This window comes from Dermacentor variabilis, chromosome 3 (genome assembly GCF_050947875.1).
Source record: "Dermacentor variabilis isolate Ectoservices chromosome 3, ASM5094787v1, whole genome shotgun sequence".
NCBI lineage: Eukaryota > Metazoa > Arthropoda > Arachnida > Ixodida > Ixodidae > Dermacentor > Dermacentor variabilis.
The window spans coordinates 66,881,160-66,908,239 of NC_134570.1; the positions used below are offsets into that span (position 1 = coordinate 66,881,160).

Genomic DNA, 27,080 nt, shown 5'->3' on the forward strand with positions numbered 1-27,080 from the left:
TCAGAGAATAGAAATTTGCTGCTTTATTAAACATGTTGGAAGTTGTAGCATATGCAATGCAAAAATGTACATGCATGTATGCAGAAAAAGCACATCTAATTATGCCATTATTAATAGTTATCCCTTAGATTTCTCTGCTTTACATTTCTCTTCCCATTGTGCAGGTGCCATGGTCTTCTGTGAGAAGGCATGAATGACTTTCAACTCTTCACTTAGGACAGTGTTGACCATTCTGAAAAAAAGAAAGGCACATTTGTAAGAGTGCACTGAGTGAAGTGAGGAAGGAAAGGCAGGGAGGTTAACCAGAAAGTTCAGTTTGCTACCCTACATGTGGCAAGGAGGAGTGAAAGAGTAGACACCTTAGGTGCAGGATGTCTACAGTTGGGCACTCAAGTCTGTTGCCTTCAGGTACTGGAGAAGCGCTCGAATGGCTTTCTGGGTTAATGAACTGTGAGGACAGGCTCCCAAGACCCTTGCTTCTGTGAATGGCCTATTGTCCAGTATATTCAAGGCACACTGGAGAGTCTGACGTTGGTTATCGAAGCGAGAACAGTGGCACAGGAAATGACTGATAGTGTCTTCACACTTGCACTTCGCGCACATCGGTGAGTCTACCATTCCAATACGATAGTTGTAGGAGTTAGTGAATGCCACTCCTACCCACAGACGACAGAGCAGTGTTGTGTCACGTGAAAGGTTTGCTGGTAATTTCAGTTTCAGTGATGGGTTGAGGCTGTATAAACGACAGAGTTCTGCGGTGTATGCCAGTAACTGAACATGATGGTACGAGCAAGACTGCAACACTCTCTTTCAGTGTCTACTCCTTATGAAAGTATAAGAAGTGTTGGTGCTCCAGCCTGGGCACGTCGGGCAACGTCATCGGCGAGGTGATTACCAACAATGCCACCATGTCCCAGCAGCCACTGAAATATTATATGTCCTTGTTCAGAAGTGCAATGGCAAATTTCATTGATTTGGGACACCAGCTGTTGTTAATTACCACGTCGTAAACCTCACAAGCTATGGAGGGCAGCTTCCGAATCACAAAGTATTGCCCATTTGCTAGGCAGTTCTTTTTCAATGTATTCAACAGCAACACCAAGAGCGGCCAGTTAGAAACCTGTAGATGTTACATGTTAAGTCTTAAACTTGATGACTACTGATTGAGATGGTACAACAATGGCAACCGTCGAACTTTCCAACACCAAACCGTTGGTGTAAAATGTTCAACAACACAAGTGGGGAAGAAATGGCACATTATTTCTGGTTTTTTATAGGGTGATTCCATTGGCCACACACTGTTGCAGCTGCTTTAGTTTTGTAACAGCGCTGCTAATGCCAGCTGACTGAGCTTCAAGATGGCACACCCCAGATAGCCACAAACATCCAATAGATGTACTGGATTGATCCAAACATCCAGCAAGAAATGGGATGCCCTATGGACATCCTTTGCATGCACATACATCTAAGGGACGTACAATGGCATCAAAGTTTTGGATATCTAATGAACATCCATTTAGTTCGTTCATCAGACGTACAGCAGACAAAATTTTTTATGTCCATGGAACGTCTCTAAAAACAGTACTTCAGATTCACATTGCACAAAGTTTTAGATGTACATGGTCCATAAAGTTTGTGCTTTAGACGTGCATTGTAGGTCCCCCAAAGCTTTCGCGTTGTCTACGTGCGCTTCTACGATTTTGACGTGGACGATGCTGCACAGTTGGAGTCTGTAGGGTGTGACGATCGTGCGGTATCATCAGTGAACATGTAATGAATGTCCATAGACGTCACATTTTTTTCTTCTTGCGATTAATGACTTCTTTATTTCCGACTTTGGAAAAGTAATTGAAAAAACAAGGTGCAGTATGTTTGGGAATGAGCTGATATATATAGTAGAAAAAACTGCATAAAAATTATATCAAGGCACTCTGCTTTTGTTGAGCAAAACCAAAGCTTTTTAAACAGTGGCAAATTTCCCCTGTGGAAGTTATTGCGTGGCCTCCAACACTTGACACTCCATCTTGGAGGCCATGTGCGTTGAAAGCATGCTCGAAAGCAAGGAGCCGGAAGCATGCCACAAATTTTGCACTAAATGAAAAATGGTGTTTAAAGGTGCCAGAAAAGTTAAACGATTCAAAGAGATAATATGCTGCATTATTGCCCAATTATCAATTATTCTCACAGTCGAGTGCCTGTCATACATCACCATAAGCGCAGCCATTGCAATGGCGCAGCAAGCAAGCATATGTGAGCTTGTGATCCAGTGCTGGCGCTGAGCTTTCTCTATGGCTGAACCGTGCTGCTCTATGCTGTGCTTCCTGAAGGGCTGTAGAAGATAGCAAGATAGCGCCAACCTTTCCGTTCTCACAACGAACCACTTTTAGGTTGCGGTGCTGATGCTGTGATACTTCATTTCTTATTGTCGCCATGTCTGCAGTGGTGTCCGGCCGTCAGCAGGCACATGGTTTTCAAGGTATGTCGGTGGTTTGTTTTTGTACTTTCTTCTCTTTTATGGCGGTAATGAGTGCTTAGCATGGGCTGGAAGAGCTGATGTACAACCAGTGGCGTAGCAACAGTGGGGGGGGGGGGGGGGGTGCGTGGGCCCCGGGTGCACGGGGCCAGTAGGGGGGTGGGGTGTCATATACGGTCTGAAGACACCCGAAAATTGTCGATACCTAACCTTCCTCGACTACACCCGGGGGGGGGGGGGGGGGTGACAGAAGAGCTAAGGGCCCCGGGTGCCGGACAACCTAGCTACGCCACTGTCTACAACGCAAACGCCCAGCGGTTTCGGCAGTACCTTTCAAGGCATGTCAGTGGTGTTTCTTCTCCGAATAGTATTAAACTGAGCCAATTGGTGCATAGCTAAGACTAGTTTGAACAGCTGAACTGCAACCTGAAACAAATGGCGATAGAGAAGAGACATCCTTGTCTCCCTTTGTACTGTGTTTCAGTTCAGCTTCTCATACTCGTCCTGGTTTTTCTTGTACTGTACGTGCTTCTCGCGGTCTGCAGGTTTTGTGCACAATGGCACGATGGTTTCAGTGGTTCTGGCACACGTTTTCGATAGTAGTGCTCGATGTTGTGAGGTAGTCACCGTTCATGATTGCTTTTGTTCTGTCTGCCGGTGGAAGTCTTTTGTAATAAGGGCTGTCTGTAAAGCTACGCGATATTTTGCACACTTTGTTGCTCCTCTGTACGTTTACATAGCTTCTGTGTATAGCATGCAGTATTATGTGCTTGTATCATTTGTAGGCACAAGCCATGTACTTTCACATGTTCTTGAACATTCAATCTTTTTGCACATTATGTAAAGCTTTGCTGAGCTCTACTGCTTGCAAGGACAAATAATATTGTCAGTGGTACTATTTAAGCAGACGCCTTAGATCTGCCTCCATGATAAGGATGCTATAGGTGTGGATTTATACTCTGGGATTTTAACCTAATCATTGAATTTAGAGAAGTTGAAAACTGGTTACTTTAGGCGTTAGACCTAGTATGTCTTACCCGCACATTCAGAAATGTGCCTTAACTTGAAGCCCATGCTTGATTTGGTCGAGGTAAAGCCCGACACGAACTCGCCCAAGGAGAGACAGTGAGTGGCGAGTGTCTTGGGCACGTTCGCATGTGTCGTTATAATGTCAGTCAAGCATGGGCTTCAAGTAAGGGTGAATATCTGAATGCCGGGTAAGTAATAAGCGATGTGTTTGCATAGTTGTAAAGATTGTCCTCTTTTTCAGGTTTAGGATGCTCAAGCCAGCCAGCAAGAGAGTGATCTTCCAAGTACGGTTCATCTTCCAGCACCACATAGTATCGTACCGTGTGCCTTTAGGAGTGCTGACAAATTTTCATCCTCTTTTGAAACTGGTAGCGGTCTAACTTGTAGTCATGGTAACGACTACAAGGCTAGACCTCATATCTTCAGCACCCAAAAATAATGTTTCCCTTTGAAGTGGCAACCTTAAGATGAGCACTCACTGCAACATGTTTCCTTGGTAGTACTGCTGTGGGGGCCAATGAAATTAGCCACTGCTGCTATGTTGAGTCCAGTGTATGAACACCAACCAGATAATGCTACAGAGATGTAGATGTAGCAGCTCGTCTCCAGCATCAGCTGAATTAATGCTTTGGCCTTTCGTGGCACCTGATTGCATTTCAAGTAGTGCTGTATGTTTTAAAAAAATGTGACAAACGGAATCCTGTTACCTGATGTCAGGCTGAGTGTACGGAAAGCAGTGAGATGGTTTAAAAGGAACGGGCTGATTTGATACGGCTACAAGTGGCTCAGCACTCTCAGCAGCATGGTGTGGCCTGGTACCACTGCATTTGGTTGACTAGTGCATGCCAAGTGTGCTGTGGTACCAGGTAACCACTAAATGCAACTATATTGACATTCCTTATGATCCATGAATCTACACACGAATTGGCTGTAGTCTTACTCGCATAAAAACATGGTATAGTTATTCTACTCGTATAATTTATTGAGCATACCATTTTTGTACTTATACTGCATGCTTACATATTCAAGGAAAATGACTTCCTCGTTATAACAGTCTTCATATTTAAGAGTGAGAACAATATGTTAAAACTATTTCTTTTTTTTTATGCAGCAGCTGTGTTCTGAATTTTTCTCCTTTATAGAGAAGCTAATTTGGCACTCTTTTGCTGCAGGAGGTCGCCTGCTTCTTTTACAGAATTTATCATTGTGCTAACGTATTGGTGGTTTTCAGATTGTTTTTCCTATAGGATATATTGCTCTTTTGGGCCTTCAGCTGTTGCTCTCCTTTATTTCACTATGTTGTCTCAATTCTTTTTTTCTTTGGCTGAATACAAGGCTAGTCAAATAGTGCTTTGATGTTTCCATATGTGAACTCTGCTTTTGTTTTTGTTCATGAGAATTAAGTCTCATAATGTGCCATTTGTATTTTATTTTACTGAAGAGAATGCAACTAACACTGCGCTGTGAGAAGTGTTCCTTTGCAAGCGTTGCTTTTAATGTCTCATTTTGTTTATGCTTAGTTGTTATGCATATGTGGTATTTTTGTATTGGTTTGTGCATTAAGTGCTCATTGTGCCTTTCAGAAACCAAGAGATGGCATTATGTTGTATTTTTACTATTCACTTTATTTTCATTAGACAGCTGCAGTCTGCCATTGTATTTCATTGCAAATACTATGTACATCATTATGTACTTGTCAAATGGTTGATACCAATAAGGAGTTTCACAATAAAAATGCTGGTGGTGAAAACGAAGTTCTTCTTCGCTTACTAACAGTGGCACTTTGATTTGTTGTCCCAAACAGTCCAGGACTGTCCGAGAAGCTGCATACGCCAATAGTCACTGGCTGGTAGTAGCGTCTCAAGCAGTCTGGGACAACAAATTGAAGAGGCCCAGTGCATGCATGCATGAGGAATAAAAGAAACAGCCCAAAATAGTATGAGGCACATCCAGTGGATATATATTAGATGTTGTAGATACAGCCATATGTAGTACAATGGATGTCCTGTGGTGAAAGTGTGGTTAATAGGGATATCCATTAGATACAGTAAATATCTATTGGACACTGTGGGTATCAGATGTAATAAATATATCTACAGGATGTTGTGGACGTCTGTTAGATGTTGCATATATCCAGCCCTGACATCCCCACCCACAACTTACATGTTCTGGATGCATTTGTGATGATCCATAGTACATCCATACAATGTTTTCTGAATAAATCTGGATGTCTAATGGATGTACTGAATGTTCAAGGTGTACCATATTATGCACATCTAATGGATGTACCTGGTTATTTTGGACTAGACTACACATGATGCCTGTCTACAATTTTCCTGTCCTACAATGCCACAATTAAGGACTACACAAGGAGCAATGAAACAAAAAATGTAAGGCGTAGTGTTAAGAGATGGGAAGACAGCAGTGTGGATTAAGAGTAAACGGGGTAGTTGACATTAAGAGAAAAAAAAATGGGCAAATCAGTTTATGGCCTCCAAGTAAAGTGTGTGAAAACAGACAAGTGAAAGGCATTGACTGTTTTTTTTCCCCTTTTAGGTATTCAAAGATATGAGCATGCGTAGCCATGCAAGGCATGCTTAAAGTTGTACTGTCAAGCCAGAATAAAATGCAAACAAGAAAGAATTTGCAGCACTTAAAAGCTCAACAGTTTTCCAGCATTTTTTGCTCCTAAACCTCGCATTCAAATGGAATTGTGCCAATGTCATAGCCGTGAGTACAGAGCCACAAGCACACATCTCTTGTTTTCCCTTTCTTTGCTTTCTCGCTAAACTCATTTTGTTCTGGCTGCACTTATGTGGTACATGAACACACCTGCCTCAACATATGTGATTATGTGTGGTATCACATATGTGCAGCTTGCAGTACCAAAAGGGCTTCCTCTACTTGGTGTGTTCTGGCACTGCTATGCATACAGAAAGTTTTCATGCAGGCTTGTTGATTATCTTTAGTTTCTGTTGATAGTTGCCGCCGTATTAAATATATACCGGGCTCTTCGTAGGAACTCGCTTATTGCTGGATCTGGCAGCGCTGCTTTAATAAAGCTTATGAAACATAAAACATGCCTACAAGACTTTCTCTCTACAAATTTTACCATTTGTGTACTTGCAGTACAGTTGCATTGCTTCTGCAAATAACAAAAGGTGATGGTGTTTCACTTTTGTTAAAACCACCTGCAGATCATTTAGCTTTGTTTTAGTTTGTGCGCTGCCACCTCAAAAACATTGGATTGTATGGTGAACTGAGCGGCCTTGCATGCGTAGTGCTCACAGGTGTGCTCCAGTGCAAATGCTGTAGAACCAGAACCACCTAGACTCTAGGTGGTTCTGGTAGAGCCTGCCATGCTCTTGAAGCATTAATAACTACGTGTTGGGAAGGCTGGCCCCCAATGCAGGGCCTATGCAAAGTCGCCTACCGAAGGAACTAGCGCCGGGAACGCAAATATAAAGTCTTCGGAGTTGCGTTAATTTTATTGTTCGGCGACTTTTCTTAATTTCTCTAACTGCAGGTGTTTCCCAACAAGAATGGTTTCTGTCGAATGTCCAACTTCGAGTGCTGCCACAAGCACTGCACTATTTATTATCCTCGTTTGATCTAAATTTTAATGTGCTTACCTGTGTCTTTCCAAGAGCGCCTTTCCCTCGAACTTTGGCGAAACAATGACAGCGTTGAACTTGGCGCCGCATCCGTCCGAAATATCTTCGATATCCTGCAGCGCAATACACATTATTTTTCGTTTAAAAAAAATAAAATCGCGCATATTTCAGCAGTGCCGCAAGTGTATTACTATGCGACGATTGTTAGTGACTGCTCAGAATTTACATGCAGAAACGTAGGGAGCGACGCGTGTGAGCTCCTCGTCGTCTGCACACGTGCAAGTAATTATTCTATATAACCAATATAACGGCCACACTTCTCAGTCGGACTGCTTGGCGCATAAATCGACAAGAGTATCACACTCGGTGCATTCATCAATTACGTTGCACAACAGCGGTGGTAAAACAAGCCTTTGACCCAGCATGCTGCTCAGCCGGCGCTCTCTCGAGCCATCACTCACCACGTAAGTGGCTTCAAGCTCTTTTTGCAGTTTCTCCTGTATGTATTCCTTCGTATACACAGGCATTTCGTTTGTTTCTGGGCGTGTGCCGTCACTTTCAGCACGTGAGAGAGAAGCCAAGGAAATTGTGACAGCGTCCGCGACAGTTTACAGTCAGTAGGCTCTGCGTACGCTTCCTTTACGGGAAGTCGATCAGCGCCCCCTGCTCGGTCTCTGAACTCTCCTCGCTCTCTCATCACTCTTAACTTCCCCCCATCTAATCTGTGTGTGGGTGATCATTTCGTTCTGGCCATTCGTCACATCGCGCGCAGTGTTGGCAGTGCCTGAAGTGCATCTAACTGGATGATATTAATCGAACTACTTCTACGCACTCAAGATTCTTTTATTACGCGCCGTACGCTAAACTCTACGCTGGCAAAAGTGGAAACCTTCGCCGCCGTTTCCAGGTGGAGGCTGCAGCGCTACAAGTGTGTACTCCGCGTCGTCATCAAACGACAGCTTCGACTTTGTCGACGTTTGGACCAAGATGTAAAATATGTCCTTATTTTCAACTGCAATTCAACGAGCGTGGAAAGGCCCGTAGGCTGCGGGCACTTCGTCATGCTGCAGCGTACTGGTCGAGCTGGCGCTTTCGAATAGCGCGTGCCACGCTTCTGCCATGAGCCGGTGAAGACAACTAATGACGTTCCCTGTTGACTCTTGCACGGGACGCACGTTTATTTGCCCACTAATTTCGTTTTAGGTGCTCTGCGGTAGCACGCCATGTCAGGTTGGAAAGAGCAAGACGCCAAGGAGCCGGCGTCAGCAGTGACCATGAACCCGGACCAGCTGTCGCACGCCCTGGGTGATGCTCTGGCGAAAGTATTTGGGCACAAAGCTTATCGCAGCGGATTGCAGAAGAAGGCGATCGAGGCGGTGGCGCAGTGCGGCCAGGATGTTTTCGTGTCCATGCCGACCGGAGCAGGAAAATCGCTCTGCTTCCAACTTCCCGCCGTGGTGACGCCGAAGGACAGCGTTACCGTGGTGGTGTCGCCGCTAATCGCGCTCATGACAGATCAGCTGCATAAGCTCAAGTCTTTGAACGTCCGTGCCGAGACCATCAACTCGACCATGAGCTCCCTGGAACGGCAGCGGGTCAGGCGAGACCTGACCAGCATGAGCCCGGAGACCCGTCTTCTTTACGTGACGCCAGAGCAGGTGGCCAGTGAAAAGTTCCAAGCTGTCCTCAGTGCACTTTACAAGATCGGCAAGCTGGCTCGCTTTGTCGTGGACGAGGCGCATTGCGTGTCCGAGTGGGGTCACGATTTCAGGCCGGATTACCTGAAACTCGGCAAAGTACGCGACATGTTTCCTGACATCCCTATGGTTGCCCTCACTGCTACGGCTTCTGCCAAGGTTTTCGACGATATTCTGGTGCAGCTCAGGCTCAGACAGCCCGTGGCAATTTTCAAGACTTCTAGCTTCCGAGCTAACCTTTACTACGATGTCGAGTTCAAAGAGGCGCTTGATGAGCCTTTTGAGAACTTGAAAAGCTTTTCAATTCGTGCCCTTGGTGAGGGTTGGGAGGACGAGGACCCAAAGAGGCGGGGAAGTGGCATAGTGTACTGTAGAACTCGAGATGCTTGTGAGGAAGTCAGCATGAAGCTCACGTCTCTTGGCCTGCTCACAAAACCATATCATGGAGGTATGAAGGCAGCAGAAAGAAAAGAGAACCAGGATGAATGGACCAAAGGACAAGTGCCAGTAATTGCTGCAACAGTTAGCTTTGGAATGGGTGTTGACCGTGCCATGGTAAGGTTTGTAGCACACTGGTCAGTTCCTCAGTCTATTCCAGCTTATTACCAGGAATCTGGGAGGGCTGGACGTGATGGAAGACCATCATACTGTCGAATTTATTACTCAAGGAAAGACAGAAAGTCCATCACCTACCTGCTGAAACGAGATGAACAGGGGGCAAAGACAAAAAGGGCAAAAACTGTAGCAGAGATGGCCACCAAAGCATTTGAGAAGATGGCCGGATACTGTGAAGGAATGACATGTCGCCACACAGTGCTTTGCAGGGAATTTGGAGATGACCTGAAAGGCTGTGGAAAAAACTGTGATGCTTGCATGAAGCCAAAACAGCTAGAAGCTAGGCTTTCATCGTTCCGGGCTACTATGTTGACTGGAACAATTAAGAAGGAAAGCACCAATGGTTTTGATAATGAACTTTATGGTGGTGGAAGGATTGGTCAGAAAATGGACAGTGAATCTTATGGTGGAGACAGTGGAAGTGACGATGAAAGCAGTGACAAAGCAGCAGCTGCTGCTCTTTCACGGGTAATTCAGGATGAATTTGAAAAACGCCGTGGAGCGAAATCGGAGCAGCTAAAGAAGAGAACTATACCCAAGAACTGCTCTGTTCTAGAGCCCAAATGCTCAGCCATCAAAGAAGTTTCTGTTGAGATGCGACAAGATTACCTCACAAAGTTGAAAGCAGAGATGGAGATGAATTTCGCTGCATACGAGACCTTCAATGATGAGCCACAGCTGACCCCGCGAGAGATTAAAAACTGCGCTGCTGAACATGAACTCCTCATATTCAAAACAAAGAAAAATGTGCACTTGTATAGGAAAGAGTTGGTAGGTCTGTTTGTAGCACTCAGAGAAGCTACCCGAGCAGTGAAGCTTCACGAGCTGCTTTTGAAATGTCGCGAGCCTAAGGATTCAACCAAAGAGAAGGGAAAGCCACCCGAGAGGTTGCACAACCTATTTGACTTTTTTTCATCTGCTGAAAATGACGAGTCTTTACTACCTGAGCAGAGCAAGCAAAACAGTGCTGCTGATACTTCTAACAAGTCGGTGCAGGACATTGATCAGGCTGCCGTCGAAGACTTGAAATCTGTGGACATGGAATGCTCGAACGATTCCTCGCTCAGTGAAAGCAGTGGTGCCCGTGCGTCAAAGCTGGCCGAGCAGTTGCAAGAGGATTCACCAGTCAGTAAAGGATCTGGTTGTGCCACTTCACTAACACCAACCCCTCCCAACACAAGTTCTAGCCCAAAGCATCAGGATACCGAGACGGAAGCCTCAAGGATCCGGTATTTCTTTGAGCGCTCCCCCGTGAAAAAAAAAAAGAAACTAGACTTTGGTAATTCGAATATGGAGACTTCTCCTTCTCGCAAGAGGACAAAGACAGAGGCCATGCAGGAGAAGCTGAAATTGCATGAGACGTCTCGGCACTCCAATGTTGCTAGGGAGTCAAAGCATCGTAGTGAGAAACACAGTGAAAAGGGCGACGGATCGAGCCTGGTAAAGTCGAAAGACTCTAGTCCAAAAAAGCAAAACATCAAAGAAGAATTAAACCAAGCTGCACGAAATATCAACAGGTGCCTCTACCCAAAGTACAAAGACAACAGGCTCTCGAAGGAGCTGTTCAAGAAGATATGCAAGCTGCTCTCGCACAAGTTGGTTGCTGAACAGACACTGAGCAAGAGGGCTGCTGCAAAAGCAGTCGACAAGCTGTTTGAAGGCAAAGATGTTGTCACGGAAAGCGACTTGGACGAGCTGGGCCTCTAAGGACAGTGCTCAACAGTGCAGCGTTGTGCTCCATTCTGGCTCCCTGCCCAAACCGATGGACAGACTGATGTAATGGCTTTTGCCAAGATTGCAATTTTCTTTTCTCAAAGACCAGATTAACGTTATGCAAGATCTGTTTTTGACAAGGTTATTATTATCATTCGCTTGTTGTGGAGAAAGCTTTTTTTTTTCTTGTCATTATACAAATACGCATTGATCACTCGCTACGAAATAGGCTTGATGTCGTATAGTTACCCATAGTTCCTTGAAGCTAAAACTATATTATGGCATTAAAGGGGTGTTAATGGATAATTAGAATTTTCTTCAAGTACACAGATCAAATCGAGTATTTGAAGAACTTGCAGCTGCCGGAAATGCACCTGGAGGAGTGTTTGGTCCTGTGGTCACAGCTCACTGTAACTTCTCCATTTATTTATTTTATTGTCATTCAAGCCTTTCTTTTCAAGCGTACTTTGTTAGACATGCATTTAAAAATGTTGGGAGCTGGCGAATTGTAGAGTCTGCAATTGCTCTATGCAAGAACATGTCCAAAATTTAAGATCAGGGCATGTTTCTGGCTTACCTTCAAGGTTGTTGCTCACCATAATGCTGCAGCAGCTGTCCCATGGTGGAGTGCGTGCTGGCTTACCAAAACTGAATTTGCGCATCATGCATTTCTAAGGCTGAAGTAAAATTGGCTGTTGCATAGGAGCGTGCAGAGTGGTGCTTTTGGCAGTGTTTCCGGCAAGATTTAGCTTAGCAGTTTGGGCCTGATTTTACTCTTCTCAAGTGCACCTTTGCAAGTTCTAAAAGGCATTTCACTGTGTGTCCACGAGACACTCCAGCAGCCGTGCGAGTGGCAGTCCAAGGAGTGCTCTGCTCAAATGTACTACACATTTGCCTCCAACTAGTCTTGCTTTCTTAAAAACAAAATGTCTTGACTATATAACCACATTGACCGACGCATTGGATAGCGAAAAAATATTTTATTTCGTAGATAAAAATGTTCTCATTCAGCAAGATAAAACGTACAAAGGAGGCTACTCAGGTAATGTGCAGATATCACAATATCGCCACAATTCTTGCTACAAAGTTAAAATTGAGGACTAGTGCATGCAAAAGTTTCCAATAAAACTATTGTTATTAACAATTTCAATAGCGCACACCTACCAACGCTCCCAAATTTTTTGCAACATGTATGAATTCGAGCTCATTTTATGAAAAATAGGTTCAGTTTGGGGGGGAGAAAATGTTTGCAAGGTACAGAAGGATGGTTTGGTGCAAAACGACAAAAAAAAAATAAATGCAAGAAAAGTTGTGATGCTAGTATCTGTGCCGCCCATTTTTCGCAGCACTAGTTGCCATATACTAGAGGGGTACTTGCTTTGAGCAAGTTTATTCAGAGAAATCTGAAGCAGGCGAAATTGGCAACAAAAAATGACTGTGATCTAAAAATTGTGTTGGTCAGTCTAAAGGTAAACCATCATTAATAAAATGTGTATGTACCCTGCTTACATACCCCTCCCCTGTTTGTCATGGCCACAAATTTTGTACGAGTTTTAATGCTCACTGATGGGCAGGTATGATAGTGGGACCCAACAAAACATTCAGTGCCTCCCCCCCCCCCCCCCAAAGAAAGTCTGTGTAGTTAGTGTTTCCCCGCTTCAGCCTCTCGTAAAAAAAAAAGTGCAAGTCAACATGGCAAAGACTGCTAATGCTACAAAAAAAATTTCAATTTCATTCTTTAAAGGCCAAATTAGTAAAACTGTTCAAAACTTACTAGTACAAATCAGTCACGAAAAAAGCGACTGAAATTTTTTAATACCGCATTACGTAGCACAGCCCATTAGTGCATTTTCTCCAAAAATTTCAGCTTTTTCTTTTCTTTCAAGTTAAGAAACCTGACAGCATTAAAAACTCCACAAAGCACACAGAAATGCAATTTGCTCAAGAAATATTAGTTGGCCGCTAGCATATACATACTCTTATCATATGCTAGCTCTCTTGTCACTGCAAAGCTTTCCCCATGTTGCTTTCTGCACTATTGCTGCATACATCTCGAAGAGCAAAACTGCAATTCATCATCGCCAGAATTGCAGGGCACACCTTTTCTTTTTGGCATGCTGTATGTGTGCATCACTCCCATCTACAATTCCATATATCTTTCCAGTTCCACCAAAATTGATGGGCCCTAATGTGAAGAATCTGCATCCTGCTAAGATTTTCTAGTGAAATATTCTTCTGGCATATAGAATATGGTGCTGCCATGTATGATCACATTTGACTGATGGGGCAAGACCCTACATTTCTGAAACGCGAAAGAGTGCAAGACATTAGTAAAGTTACAAAGGTGAGCTTGCCCAAACCACAAGAAGACTTTAGAACGTTTCATATTCAGTTATGCACTTTCTTGAATTTGCCTTCACTGGCTGTTTAAAATTATCAGGTATCGCCAGACAGGAAGAATAGAGGCAATGTGGTTCCACTCGGGAATTATTCACTAGTAAACTGCATTGGGCTGTAACAGGAACAAATGTATTTTAGAAGTTTTTCACGATGGCTCTCACGTGTGGTACTTAAAAGCCACTTTCCATGTGTAGTTGGTAGCATTTGTCCGAAAGTCTTCACAAACTGCTGGTAACAGTGATACATGAGGCTATGCATAGCTTGAAAACTCGTGCTAAAGTTTATCATCACTGTGGCTCACGTAAAATGACCAGTGCCAAAATTCGCAGCTACATAAGAAATTCCTCGGTGGACAGCATTCCTTGCACGCACCACTCGGCATTTGGTGCGATAACAAGATGATCCCCCATGGCAGTCATAAACTGTGAATGGCATTTATGCAAACAAAGATTTGTGAATACGAGTCAACATGTCCCGCATGAGTGGGGCTCTTGGCAACTCCTGTGTGTTGCCCCATTCCTGGCCCTCACCGAGATAAGAGCACAGCTCAGTGCTGGCAAAACTGCCCCAAACCTGTAGTGTGTTTAGCATTGTGTCAGGTTGAATAAAGCGGAAAAGCACAGGCACCATGCAGCCTGTCTGCACAAACATATGCCAGATTGTCATGCGATCAGAGTTCGAAGGCATAATGAGGACAACATTCTTACACCGGCTTAGAAGTAAATGTAATACTTGTGCAGGCGTTCAGATGCAGCTTATTGTTCTCACAGTGCCAATTTCTCGCATTGGTATGCATGATGACAAAGTGATACTAGGTGCTGAATCTGAACTAGCAAGCGATTGCTGTACGCTGCGTTCATTTGAGAATCGTGGACTTTGTTCCTTCTACTCCTCTACCTCCACACACTCTCCTGTCCCGCTTTGTGATTTCAATTGTTGCCTTCCTATATACGTACACATCAGTTTTCTGTTCTGCCTAAGCACAAAGTATTTGTTCACTTATGTGGGAAACCCTTAAAGGTACAGTTATCCCAAACATTGCCATCTAAAATGTTTTATTAAAATGTCATAATTTCAAGTACCCAATTCACAAACACCTTTTGCCTTGCAGGTAACATTTCCTATGCACTGGTTTGAAAATAATTTCACAGTCAGATGTGTAGCTAGACTGGAGGGATGTATTTTGCCAAATGTTTTACAAATAGCAGAGCAAATTGAAACTTATGGCTCATTCTAAAAAGCATAATGGTCAAACCATTGTCTTTTATGAAATGTAGTGTAGCAACAGCAGTGTAGATGGTGCACAACAAGAAGCATAGGAACTGGAAAGCCAAGCTGGGGGCAAGCACAAGCCGCTGCAATTGACTGGCACTTTCACAGAATTGCGTGAAGGGTTTAGTGGAAATTGTCACCAAAGAGAAAAAAAAAAAAAAAAAAACGGGTTGTATTGCATCCTAGGCACATCGAACTGTGGTTATGTCGCCACGCATGCCAAGTAACGAGGAAAGCCGACTTCATGATGGCTGTGCTGGCTTCGAAACAATATTACCAGCTCCCATGTTGCATTAAACGAGAAAAAATTCTTTTGGTTCTGTCTTTTGCACTTAAGCAGGTCCATTTGTGTTTAGCCTAACACTGGCTGTACCTGCTACCAAAGGCACAACAGCGAGGATCAAGTTTTCAAGCAACCAACAGTAGTGGTTGCTCATGTTAAAAGATCTTGCGAGAAACAAGTGAAGAATTAAAATGGATACTGGTCAAAGCAGCCATAAAGGACACCGAACTTGTCTTGCGATGCAAAAATTTTCGCCTCTAGATGCGACCTCCATACAAAAGTTGCAATGATTGAAGCACAGGGCGAGTTGCACATATAGAACATAAAATTCACTATGTAGGAGCAGCTTTGAAAAGACATCCATCTATATATATTGTTTTGCTGGCTCAATTTCAGCCTAGTTCTCTTTGGCTTGTCAACCTTGTGACGTTTGCTTAAACCATTCAACTTAAATGTAAATACGAATTTAAAATGTATAATACTCAGAAAGCACAAATAAAAAAAAATGTATGTTCATGCCACTTGAGTCGTGTTGACCTTGCACAAGGTTCCTGTTTCCTGTGCAATCCTACTGGATGGTGGCAGACGTCACAAATTAACATATATTAGTTGGTTCGCATCCACCCTGGCATTCGAGCCATGAGGGAAACCGCTGACCATGGCTGACCACCATACATCAACCTGAGTCAATAAAGGACTGCGCGTAACTCCAGCTTATGACAGTGAAACAAACATGTTGAAGCTGGCTGAGGCACTGTCACCACTTTTTACCCGGCAGCAATGATGGCATGGTTGGTGTGCAAAATATGAATTGCGTCAATGTGCTATACAGCTGTACATGTCACACTGAGGCTGTTTGTAGTCATAAGGTAAACGTCCGACGATTGGCGTTGTTTCCATTCCATCGGTTTCCACCGTCAGCTTCAGAGCTTTGCATGTTGAGAACAAGCCAGTCATTGGAGCGCCTTTCCTCCAGCTCCGCATGGTCAAGCCATTCCTATGTGCAGAGAAAAATATATCAAGCTCGCGTGGGTAAATATTTGTGGGGCCACATTTTATAATTTTTTCTGTCAATTCTATTTGTCTCTAGCTCCAAATGGCCAAAAACTGGTGAAGAATAGGTGCAACACCCAGGCAAAATCCAAGGAATGCCACATGCTATATCCAGTAATGCTATATTCAATACCAGCAAGATGGAAAGCCGGGCTGGTTGGTGTGGTTCCATGGGTATATGTGGTTTTCTTTTCTCTTTGTTTCGTCTGCTACGCTGTCCTATATCGATTCGACACCACCAATGATAGAAACCAGCAGGCACTGCCTTTAGATATGTGCTAAATTCATCAAATGCTTGCACACATGTAAGGTGCAATTTGTTTAAGCTTTACTAGCTGTGTACGTGCAAAATTTGCAACAAAAAGAGGGATAGAAGAAAGAAACTAAAGGATGCAAGTGTGCTACTGAATTCATTTGCTCTTTTGTCATTCTGCATCCTATGTAAGACTGGCTCACAGAAATTAGCAGTGTGGCTTCAATTACATAATGAGGTTTTACTGGCAGGTGTAACTGGAGCTTTACTGTTTCCATGTATGCTATGCTAGAGCAGTGAATAACTTTGCCGAATAATGGCAAAATGTATACCGATTGAAGTAAGAAAATGGGCTTCAGTAACTATAGTTGGCTCACCCAAATGACTGAAATTAAAGAAAACAACAAAGACAATTGATAGTATTGTGCTCCAAAGCACTCTCTACACAAACATGCACAGAACTTCTTGTGAGAAGCAGCATAAATGTAGAGTGTGGGTAATACTACTGCTGTGAAAACCAGCTCTTGGTTATGTAATCATCCATGGATGATAAAAATAAATCTATTTTGTAATTGGGCATAATAGAATGTACTTCGGCCAACTTTAATTTTTATACCGAATTAACCCCTTCGTCACTGTCAGCACTAACTGCAAGTGTGTCTTATGAATGGTGCATCTCCACTTGCTTTTTGAGGCTTCCGAGTGTTATTTCCTTGGTGACTAAATCACTATAGGAGATAATGAGGACATTAACCTATCTTTCTGGCTAGAATGAATATTCAGTTCTAGTGTTCTTTTAAGGAACAGGCACCGAAACATAGAAGACCTGCGTTACTGATGCTGTTGTGGCGTTAATGCATAATGGTAGGTAGTCTAATTATGGTGTAGCCAAAATGACATCAGTGTTTGCAGGTAATATAACGTACAGTCTGCATGGGATTTTGAAAGCAGAGAAAGCAGAGGTCATACTCAATTTAGAAGCAAGTCATAACTATGCTAATGGTTTGAAAGCTCTTCACGGTATTCAAAATTATCTGCATGCCAGTCGCTGAAGACCTGTGTTGTAGCCTCACGGTGTTGATCACGACGTTGTGGGTTCAATTCCTGGCATTTTGATTGGGTAGAGTGCAAAAACGCTCGTGCTGCATTTCAGGTGCATTTTAAAAGAACTCCGGGTAACACCGAGAGCCCTCCACTGCATACTCTCATAACCCTACTGTTCTGTTTTGGTATATTAAACCCCATGATTATTTCTTTTTTCAAGTTACAGCGCACCTTTGCTTCATCAGCATACATCTTGAGGCAGAAGGAAAACTTTGTTTTCCAGCGCACCCCTCGAAATACAAGTTTTTGAGAATTGGCGTCCACATCGTAGCTCAGTGGCTGTGGGTTTCTGGAAATCTCGGGAGGCACGGTGCAGAACTGCAGCTCTGCCCGTGACATTGTTGTCTCCACCCTCACAAGGTTGTCCTCTGTAAGGAAGCGCAGAAAATAGGGTTGGGGGGACTGTCAGGGACCACTGAAACTACACATGTGACATTGGAATCAAAAGTAAATAAAGCATACCGCTGTAAGCTAACCATGCACAACCAAGCAGAAATCGGGTGCATGATGCGCTCAACTGGAACACTAGTGTTATGGTAATGCAATTTGCATGGCATGCCTTCTAGTGGGGGGGGGTCACCAAACACTCTTTAGCGAACTTTCACAATGCTTTTGCTATGAAAGGACACCTAATCGCAAATCTTCTACTGCAATAACTTTTCTGAGGCATTTTGTATTCGCAGGGTCACAAAGAGCCAAAAGCTGACTGTCGTCACCTTTTGTGGCTTTCCCTCTTTTTAACATTCCTAGAATGTTGAAATTATGGAAATCTCTTGCGGCAAGAGTAATGCTCCATGCCGTGACCAATCATAGGCAGAAGTGATCATGTTGCTGTGCTAGTTGTGTGCATGGTATTTAGATTAGAACGAAAACAGCGCAAAGTAATGGGAAAACAGACGGTGGCTTGCTCGCAGACGTCTATGTCGCACTCAAGTGCGAGCAGGCTGCCTTTCTCTCTCTCTCTCTCTTTCTTTCTTTTTGTCGCAGAAAGAGGTTGCCCACATAGACTATTGAATTGATTTTTTAGAATAAAAACAGGAACAGCGCAACACAGGATGAGCAAGTAAACAGGACAGAGCGCTACTAGCAACCAAATGCTTTATTTGCAGAAGCAGCATATAAATACATCATGAAGGTGACACAAAGAATAGAAAAAGAAGGATAAGTGTCAGTCACGAAGATAATCAATTTCTTTTGTTGAGAGCGTGAGGGACGCAGAGCTGATGCACGCGTCATCACTTTTGAATATGCAATATGCTTCAAAGATTTCCCGTGCACGCTTTTTACTATATCTGCTGATTATTTCGCACTTCTTAAAGGTCGGGGTGCAACCACACGTCTTACAGTGTGCAGCTAGATGACTGTACGAGTTTCCTTTTAGTGAGGCGGCATGCTCGCGCAGGCGATCATTAATGCACCTCCCCATTTGCCTGATATAGGAACATTTACAATCAAGCGGGATTTTATAGGCGACCTGCATTGTACAGTTAATAAAGCCGCGAACATGATTCTTATAGCAGCTTTTGCGTGCGACAGTATCCTCCCTATTGACTATTTTGCACAACTCGCTCAGTTTATTAGGGACATTGCACACCACCCTCACTCCTTCCTTGGACGCAATTTTCATAATGTTATAGGAAACATGGTGTACAAAAGGAATGACGGCAAGCCTAGATCTCGAAGGTGGTGACTGCAAAGTTTGTTTTCTGGCGTTCTTTAACTCTTTTACAAGGTCACCAGCAACACTGCACAAAATGCTGGTCGGGTAGCCTGCTGATGAACGGTAGCCTAAAGGTAGCCTAAAGATAGCCTAAAGGCAGCCTAAAGATGAACCAACCAGCCCCATTGCCGGTGATGCCGGCAATGGGGCTGGTGAGGATGCCAGTTGGGCGTGCCGCCTTACCGGCATCCTTCACTCCACTCCCCCACTTGGCCCTCCCCCTGGGGCACACCCATCAACCCACATCTGGTTGTTGCAATTATGAATAGCACAGTAATTTTCCTAGCATTTCAGTTCTGTTTAACTTTTCCAGGCTAAGTTTCCGCCGTGTGGATGTCGTGGCTCATCTCTCGTACAGAATAGATGCGGATAAGGCATCGCAACAAATAAATGCTCTTTCTCTCTCTCTTTTTACTTCTACCTACCTCCTTTTTCTTCCACCTTGTTGTTTTGTTTCTTTTCTTGCCACCCCTGCTCTGTAATCCTATCCTCTCCACGTATATATCTTTTGCTGCATGCAAAATAAATCTTCAGTTGCAGATCAGTGCTGCATGTCTCTCCTTCCTGTCCTGCCAGTTCACGCTGTTTAGTCCTAAACACTGGCAGAAGGCAGTGAGCTTACGTTTCATGCACTTCGCATGGCTGTGTACAATTTCAGGCATTCAAATCGCCGTGCTCACTTGGTTTATTTTCTATGCCACCTTGCTCTTGTTTTGTTTTTGTTTGTTTATTCAGTCCTGTTCTTTCTGCACTGTTTTCTCTGGTGCTCGTGTCTTCCACTTGTCATGAGCAGGTGACAGGGCCACTAAAGCAATCTCACCTGTCTCGGCCAGCACATCCGCAGCCGCTTCTTGGAATGTTGCATTACAAAAGCCATTTCACATGATATAGTTGTTCAATTGCATTTGCGAACATAACAGCAGACAAAGTCTCTGAAAGGCTTGTGTTGAGATCTCTTTACTAGCAGATTATGAAATCTGTGTGCCTCCTCTACTCAATGCTTCTACCACCATGCTTCTAATTACACCCTCGACAATGCTACTAGCAAAGGCCGAACTAAGTTGGCTCGCCATATGCGCTTCACAGATGATCACTCACCTTTACTCTCTTTGCCTATCTTCATCTTGTACTGTATCCTGAATATAAACGCCTCTAACACAAAAGCCACAACGATTTGCAGGACGATCTAGCAGTGGGGGAGGGGAACATAAAAAAGAAAGACAACGAAAAATGGTATTACTGAACGTAGTAATATGCTCTTACTGAGTGTTTACGGTCTGCTCTACTCAGATACATTCTTCCCAAGAAGCTCTGCAGTCAGCAGCTAAATTATGAAAATTCAGCGGCTTAGCATGCACACTAGTAACACTCATGCTAGAAGCAGGCAAGCGGAACATAATACCTGCTCTGTTGTCAAGCTGAGTAGAATGCAACACTTGCATTACTTTTACTTCTCTATTGTTTCAAGAATAACTGCAATAAAGGCTTACTGGCAATGTTAATCTATGTGGTTTTCATCTGTGCATGGTGTGGTGAACTCTGAGCAGAAACCAAGCTAAACCAATCTACTGATAGCCAACTCACCATAGTAATAAGATAGAAGGACATGAAGAATAGACGGCTGAACTCCGATGTGACTGCAGCATATCCATCCATTATGATGAACCAATTGTTGACAGCCATCAGGGCAAACAGGGTCACTGTGGAGATCAAAGGGAGAAAGAGGGGTTTAAGTTAATTTTTGCATTTGACTCCACGCTTTCTGTGTGGTAACGCAGTTATTTTTACTCAATGCTTGCAGCTTTCGCACTCAACACTAAGCCATTTGCACAAACATGTGGTGCGCTCCTACACCAAAATTCACTAGCTTACCTGAATGTGTGCAACTACCACAGTTTTATAAGCAAAAAGAGCAGTTTTTTAACATAGAGGGGCAAACGTTGCTAATGGTTAGTGCACACAATTTCAGGCAGGCTAAGCATGCGTATAACAAAATGAAATGAACAGCAAATCTTAACAACTGTGACTGAAAAAAAGAAATTGCATAAGACTGCCTTTCTTGTTTTCTAATCATTTCCTAAGAGTAACCATGGCATGATGTAATTGCCAACCATGCTATTTTTAGCCTATGTATTTTGTATATGCAATAATGTTATTCTGGTGCTTGGATTTTAAATGTTCTATTAACTTTTTTTTGTAGTAACATCCAAATTTATTTACTTATTATTATTATTATTATTATTATTATTATTATTATTATTATTATTATATTTTTTTAGTGTTACATACCGTAACTGTTGGCTAGATTGTGAAAGTTCATCAGGTAGAAATAGCCCGGTCCAGATGACGTGTTCGTGGCAAAGTAGAGTTCAACCGTTGTGTTCCTAGATAAACAAAATAAAGCAGCACATTTAGTTAAGAATAAGTAGCCATTAATATGTCTGCGTTATTCTAGTTCTGCAAATATTGTACAATAATTGTGTGGTTGACTTATAATTGCCACCATTTCAATAAAAAAAAGAACAGCTGCCCTCCCCACCACAATTTTGTAACCCCTATATTTAGCTCCTGTTCGTTTATTTGATGACAAAAAAAAGTGACCACAAACACAGGCGGGTGTTCTTTATATTCTTGAAACTTTTGTGTGGTATCTTAAATATAGAAGCGAATGCATATTAGAGAGAACTTCGTTTCTTTATTCTCGCGTGGCCATAACCTTGAGAGGGTTAACACACATTTATTACTGACATACGCGTAAATAAGCATTGCAGAGTGATGGTTTTGCTTACTTGCAGCAGTCTTCCATGACATACTGCGAGAAAACCTCAATTCCAATGACGGCAAAGAAGTAATAGACAATAACAAGGACAACTCCAACGCTGACAAATCGAGGCATCAGGATGAACACCGTGCCCAAAACATCATGGTAGCTCTTCTTCAATTGAAACAACCTGCAAGATTAAATGGTAAATTACGAAAACTTGCATCACAGAAATGCCACAACAATAAGATGGTCACTGAAGTTGTAAATTTGAATAAGGAAGATAAAAATTGCCTTTTTAAGGTCCTCTCAAAGGCAAAGATTCATAAAAGAAAGTGGCGAAGTTGGCAGTTAGAAACATGTTTCACACAACAACTAAAAAAATAACGAAAATAATCCCCAAGTGAGGACCATGCACTTCAATGCAAATTTTAATAAAGCGTCTGTAAGGCTTCTTGAAAAAATGCCAGTAGTGCAAAAGGCTTTTGCTCAGCATAGTTTATACCTAATTACCATCAGCTACCTCACTGTGTAGTTCAGTGCTTAAAAAACACCAACGGTATCAATAAACATGTAATTGCGGACACAGTCACTAGTGTCGAACATGGTAGCATTCTGTGCACCGTAAGAAACTACCCTTGATTAAAAATCATCAGAATCTCACTTGAGAAGGCGCAGTGAACGAAAGACGAGTATTCGCAACAAGTTAGCATCCAGGAAGGCTCCTATGGACCCAAACACAACAGCTGCCACGATGACCAGAAAGTCAAACCTGGAGAAATCAAAGCAGATCAGTTACTGGGGAAAAAAAAAGAAGCTAAGAAATAAAACCTGGACAGAACAGCTAGCCAGGGACATTAACATGATGTGGGGCAATTATTTGATGTTGGGTATATGCACTACCCATAGCTACATGCAGCTCTGTTAAGGCACTCATGTATACAAAACACAACCATGCTTAACACATATTATTTTTATTATTATCTTGCACTGTTATTATATTACAGTTGAAACTTGATTTAATGAAGTGATGACCATGCTCGAATTATTTCGTTAAATCGGGAAGTTCGTAAAATCGAGAAGAGAATTTTTCAGTCCTTTGAAATCTAAAATTATAATGTCATCGTCGTCGTCGTCGTCATCATCAGCAGAAGCCTGGCTACACCCACTGCACGGCAACGGCCTCTCCCATACTTCTTCAACTACCCCAGTCATGTAGTACTAATTGTGGCCATGTTTTCCTGCAAACTTAATCTCATCGGCCCACCTAACTTTCTGCCGCCCCCTGCTACGCTTCCCTTCCCTTGTAATTGTAAAAATTGAAAATTTTAATGTAGCAACACGCAAAAGCTACTGCAGCATCGTATTTGCCGCTAATCCAGACATCTGTCGCATAAACAATGAAATAATGAAAGCAAGCAACTCCGCCTCTACTGATGCGGTGTTGAGTTGGCTGTTCCGTGCGTGGGTGCGGTGTGCAGCCTCGTGAAAATAAAGCTAGGGATGTGACCATGGCACCTAGATGTTTTAATGCAATAGCTTTAGAGCACATGCTCGAAGAAGAACCTATCTGTATCAAAATTATAAAGATATCACCGGTTTTTTTTACTCACTTATTTCAGGAAAAGCTTTGTTAAATAGAGTTCGGCCAAGTTTGTTTTGTTAATTCGGGTTGATAACAACACTGAACCCTATGGGTACTTGCTGGGGAATGTAATTTCTTTGTTAGATCGAGAACTTTGTAAAATCTGCTTTCATTAGATCGAGTTTTAACTGTAAATTTAATATTCACATAAGCAGGACATTGCACTTTCTGGAAGGTTCACACCCAGTCATACATCCATCAACTTTTGTAATTGTTCTATTAATAATTTGTGATACACCATCGCAATTAAATGGTCCTAACACTTTGTGCCAACTACTTAAAAATGTGGCTACAATTCTGACAGAGCAACGTAGCAGCATTTCTTTGCTTGTATTAAAATGACTGGCCACAGAAAACGACTGACACAGCAGGCAAAAAAAAGGGCAAAAAAAAGGGCAAAATTTTCCATTCCTAACAGAAGCAAATGGGAAGAACATTGGACAGCATATAACCACCTGCAACCGACATTGCATTAGTGAAATTGCATAATTTCAACAGACCAGCAGGACCTGAAGCCTTACATCAACAGCCACCATATGCAAAAAAAGGTCTGCAAAACTTGCTTGCTATATACTCTAGCATAAAAGTGCCTAGTTCACTGTTGTAGGTGCTCTTTCAAGGCAAGATGAAATTCTTAGACAAACAAATGCATAACTCACTTGTTCCAGCCTTTGTGGAAGTAATCGGCCACACCATATGCTGCTATCTTCAAAAGCATCTCAGTGAGGTAAACTGGGGAAAAAAAATGCTGTAAATGGTTTTAACACATTGCTTTACTATAACTGTGCAAAAAGCTAAAGCCCACATGCACAGACACTTACGGTGCTGATGAGCTTAGTTTCTACAAAGTCCGCACTCACATATGAGCAGCCCAACTAGAAGCCATGCTGAAAGTCCAGTCCTCCCATCCCCTAAGAATGACGTGGGGCCACCTGTACAATACGAAGTACAAGTGAATATTGTAATAGCTTAACAAAGGCAACCTATACACTTGGTTTCAAGACAGAAACTTCAGTGCCATGACCTAGTCAATTTAGTGGAATCAACAAGATATTGTGGCCTTGCCTGTCAACTGTGTGATTTCCACTATGTGCCAGAGAAAGCTTGCTGTGATGACAAGGTCTGGAAATAAAAGCAAGGAATGATTCAAGTTGTGGTTTGTCAAACAGCCTTTTGTGGCAGTGCAAGACATTTATTATTATTATATTTTATTCAGAAGTTTGCCCTATGGCATAAAACATTTGGCGTGTGCAAGTTATGTATGTGTGTGCGTGTGTGCATGCACATGTGCGTGTGTGTTTGTGTGTGTGTGTGTTATGTCAGTTGGTTATGTCCGGTGAAGCCTATAACAAGGATCTATGATGCTCTAGCCTCACTTTTGACAGGTAGTCGCTACGAAACTCTGATTAGAACACATGCATCCCAAACAGCCCTTCTGAACAGACTCTCTCCAAACTATTAGTAGTACATCCAAAATACATTTTCAAGTTATGGCTTCCATAGTGGGCAGCCAACCCAACTTTCGTTCTCACTATCATAACTCGTTAGCTTCTTTTTCACTCTAACTACTCCAACTGCTAAATGCGCACATTGTATGTGACACGAGTGGAAGCAAGGACCTCAGAAGCCATGTCCTTGATCGACCACTTTCAAGGATCTCAGGTTTAGAAAGTATTGCTTGAATTAAGCTGGAAGCGGGTGTAACAAAGGCAGTGAAACTCCTCTAATCATCATTATTTTCCCGTAAAACTGTTCTTGAATACACTGACAGAGCGCTGACCACTCCAGAGAGGCATAATGTTCGACATGGCCTCATGCAATATTGAAGACGTCTCCAAAATCAGGTCGATAAGATGGCCTCATAGTTAACAGGTGCATGTGCAAGTTATTTCCTAATTAGAACAAGATTCACAGAGTGTACCGTCATCAATGAAATAGTAAGTAGAAATAAAAGGTCAGACAGAAGTCAAGTTGAATTCAATATATTCAGTATACGTAGTACATAAGGAGTTCAGTGTGGACTTGGGTCAAAATTAACAGAAAAAGAAAAAACGCTTAGAACTATGTCTGCAAAAACAACTGGGCTGTGACCTTAGAGCTCAAGTGCAGTAAAGAATTATGTAGTTTTACGTGCCAAAACCATGATCTGATTATGAGGCACGCTGTAGTGGGGGACTCCGGATTAATTTTGACCACCCTGGGTTCTTTAACGTGCACCTAAATCTAAGTACACGGGCGTTTTGGCATTTCGCGCCCATCGAAATGTGATCGCCATGGCCAGGATTTGATCTCGCGACCTCATGCTTAGCAGTGCAATACCAAAGCCACTAAGCAACCATGGCGGGTTGAGCTCGAGTGCAGTATCACTACGAGTATAGAGTGCACAGAGAGATGACAGATGAACTCACAAGGGCAAGAGCTGGGTAGAAGCAGGAAAGATTCGAAGGAAGTGCAGGAGAATGAGAGCAAAAGAACAAACTAAGGTTCCTGTTTGGAAGAAGGCAGGAAGATTAGAGCATATTAAGAGACAGTCACATGGCAGAACTACAATCAGCAAATGTACTTCGCTCGTGTATAAAGCCTGCCAGATCTTCAGCATTACTTACATATGATAACATTGCTCCATTTCCAAGTGATCAACTTGTAAGCACCTTTGGTAACATGGATGGGAAAAAAAAGTGAGCAAAGGGTTACCACTTGAATATCTAAAATACCCACAAAGCTATACTTGTGTGATCAATTTTTCACTGGGTGAACAACAGTGCAGAGCACCCAATAACTCTGATGCTTGCAAAGCTAGCTATGACATCAAAATGAACTTAAGTCACAAGCTTCTGAGTTATAGTCTGTGTTTCTCTTTATGGGTATATCTACAAGAGCAAAATGTAAAAGAGCATAAAAAATTTCACAAAGTGCATTGCTATTCAGTGGCATAGCCGGGGTGGTAACCCCCACTACCCTTCCCTCGAAATTTCTTAGTATGCATCCTGCCTAGCCTCCTCTCCGCCCCCTTTCCCCTCACCCTCCCCATCCACGGTCAAGTGCGTGCTACCCCCACCCCCCTCTGAAGAAAACATTCTGGCTATGCCACTGCTACAATATCCACCTACAAAATACAAGCAATAAAGGCAAAGCTGTCATACCTTCAAATAATTTTCTCTCAAATGGTCTCTTCAGCTCATTAAACCAAGGGTAGTCTGACCACTTTCGCTAAAAAAAGACATAAATATGATAATGTTTAGCACAACTGAACCTTGTCTGTGGTGGGTGTGCACCTCTGGTTTAAATACCTAGTTATCTCTTGACAGAAAGCAATACTCAAAAAGGGCATACTTGTTTTCAGTCACCGGTTCCACTGCACAACTATAGGTACGGTAAATATTAACATTTCAGGTGATAATGCACATAAGTATTTTTTTTAACAGAACATGTTCTGTATGGCAGAGTA

The 27,080-nt window shown here is 42.8% G+C and overlaps 4 protein-coding genes across 8 annotated transcripts in view; 2 read left to right on the top strand and 2 right to left on the bottom strand.

Annotated features, from left to right (window-relative positions):
- LOC142575799 (bolA-like protein 2) lies at positions 1–7,782 on the bottom strand. Its single transcript, XM_075685457.1, has 3 exons — positions 7,578–7,782; positions 7,135–7,229; positions 1–232 (listed from the first exon to the last, which is right to left on the bottom strand). Exons 1-3 carry the CDS (start codon positions 7,641–7,643, stop codon positions 118–120), a joined length of 276 nt encoding a protein of 91 aa, XP_075541572.1. The 5' UTR covers positions 7,644–7,782; the 3' UTR covers positions 1–117.
- LOC142575798 (uncharacterized) overlaps positions 7,274–27,080 on the top strand; it is a 25,338-nt gene continuing 5,531 nt past the window's right edge. Inside the window, exons 1-2 of one of the 3 annotated variants that reach the window (XM_075685456.1) lie at positions 7,274–7,580; positions 16,187–16,305. Coding sequence is in view for 1 of the 3 variants with exons in the window: in XM_075685454.1 (XP_075541569.1) it covers positions 7,540–7,580 (41 nt within the window). In the remaining 2 variants the exon portion in view is untranslated. Of the gene's footprint in view, positions 7,581–16,186; positions 16,306–22,054; positions 22,193–27,080 lie in introns of those variants that run through there. The other 2 variants (XM_075685454.1, XM_075685455.1) reach the window with 2 other exon arrangements.
- LOC142575795 (ATP-dependent DNA helicase Q5-like) lies at positions 7,844–12,374 on the top strand. Its single transcript, XM_075685448.1, has one exon. It carries the CDS (start codon positions 8,340–8,342, stop codon positions 11,133–11,135), a length of 2,796 nt encoding a protein of 931 aa, XP_075541563.1. The 5' UTR covers positions 7,844–8,339; the 3' UTR covers positions 11,136–12,374.
- The window catches only part of LOC142575796 (two pore calcium channel protein 1-like), a 37,846-nt gene continuing 22,867 nt past the window's right edge, over positions 12,102–27,080 (bottom strand). For 2 of the 3 annotated variants that reach the window (XM_075685451.1, XM_075685450.1), the window contains exons 12-23: positions 26,776–26,842; positions 26,239–26,283; positions 24,698–24,754; positions 24,493–24,564; positions 24,292–24,364; positions 22,652–22,759; positions 22,016–22,177; positions 21,516–21,610; positions 20,811–20,926; positions 20,325–20,412; positions 17,678–17,874; positions 12,102–16,093 (exon numbers count right to left, since the gene is read on the bottom strand). In XM_075685451.1, the coding sequence (XP_075541566.1) occupies positions 15,959–16,093; positions 17,678–17,874; positions 20,325–20,412; positions 20,811–20,926; positions 21,516–21,610; positions 22,016–22,177; positions 22,652–22,759; positions 24,292–24,364; positions 24,493–24,564; positions 24,698–24,754; positions 26,239–26,283; positions 26,776–26,842 (1,215 nt within the window). In that variant the 3' untranslated portion in view covers positions 12,102–15,958. The remainder of the gene's footprint in view (positions 16,094–17,677; positions 17,875–20,324; positions 20,413–20,810; positions 20,927–21,515; positions 21,611–22,015; positions 22,178–22,651; positions 22,760–24,291; positions 24,365–24,492; positions 24,565–24,697; positions 24,755–26,238; positions 26,284–26,775; positions 26,843–27,080) is intronic. The other variant, XM_075685452.1, reaches the window with a different exon arrangement.

Bases quoted from the DNA above. Each gene is read 5' to 3' on its own strand.
- LOC142575799 (XM_075685457.1), bottom strand. From the start codon at position 7,643: ATGCCTGTGTATACGAAGGAATACATACAGGAGAAACTGCAAAAAGAG. The intron at 7,230-7,577 runs GTGAGTGATGGC...ATTGCGCTGCAG, and splicing joins AGCTTGAAGCCACTTACGTG to GATATCGAAGATATTTCGGA. The intron at 233-7,134 runs GTAAGCACATTA...TCTTTTTTTCAG, and splicing joins GCGCTCTTGGAAAGACACAG to AATGGTCAACACTGTCCTAA.
- LOC142575795 (XM_075685448.1), top strand. From the start codon at position 8,340: ATGTCAGGTTGGAAAGAGCAAGACGCCAAGGAGCCGGCGTCAGCAGTG.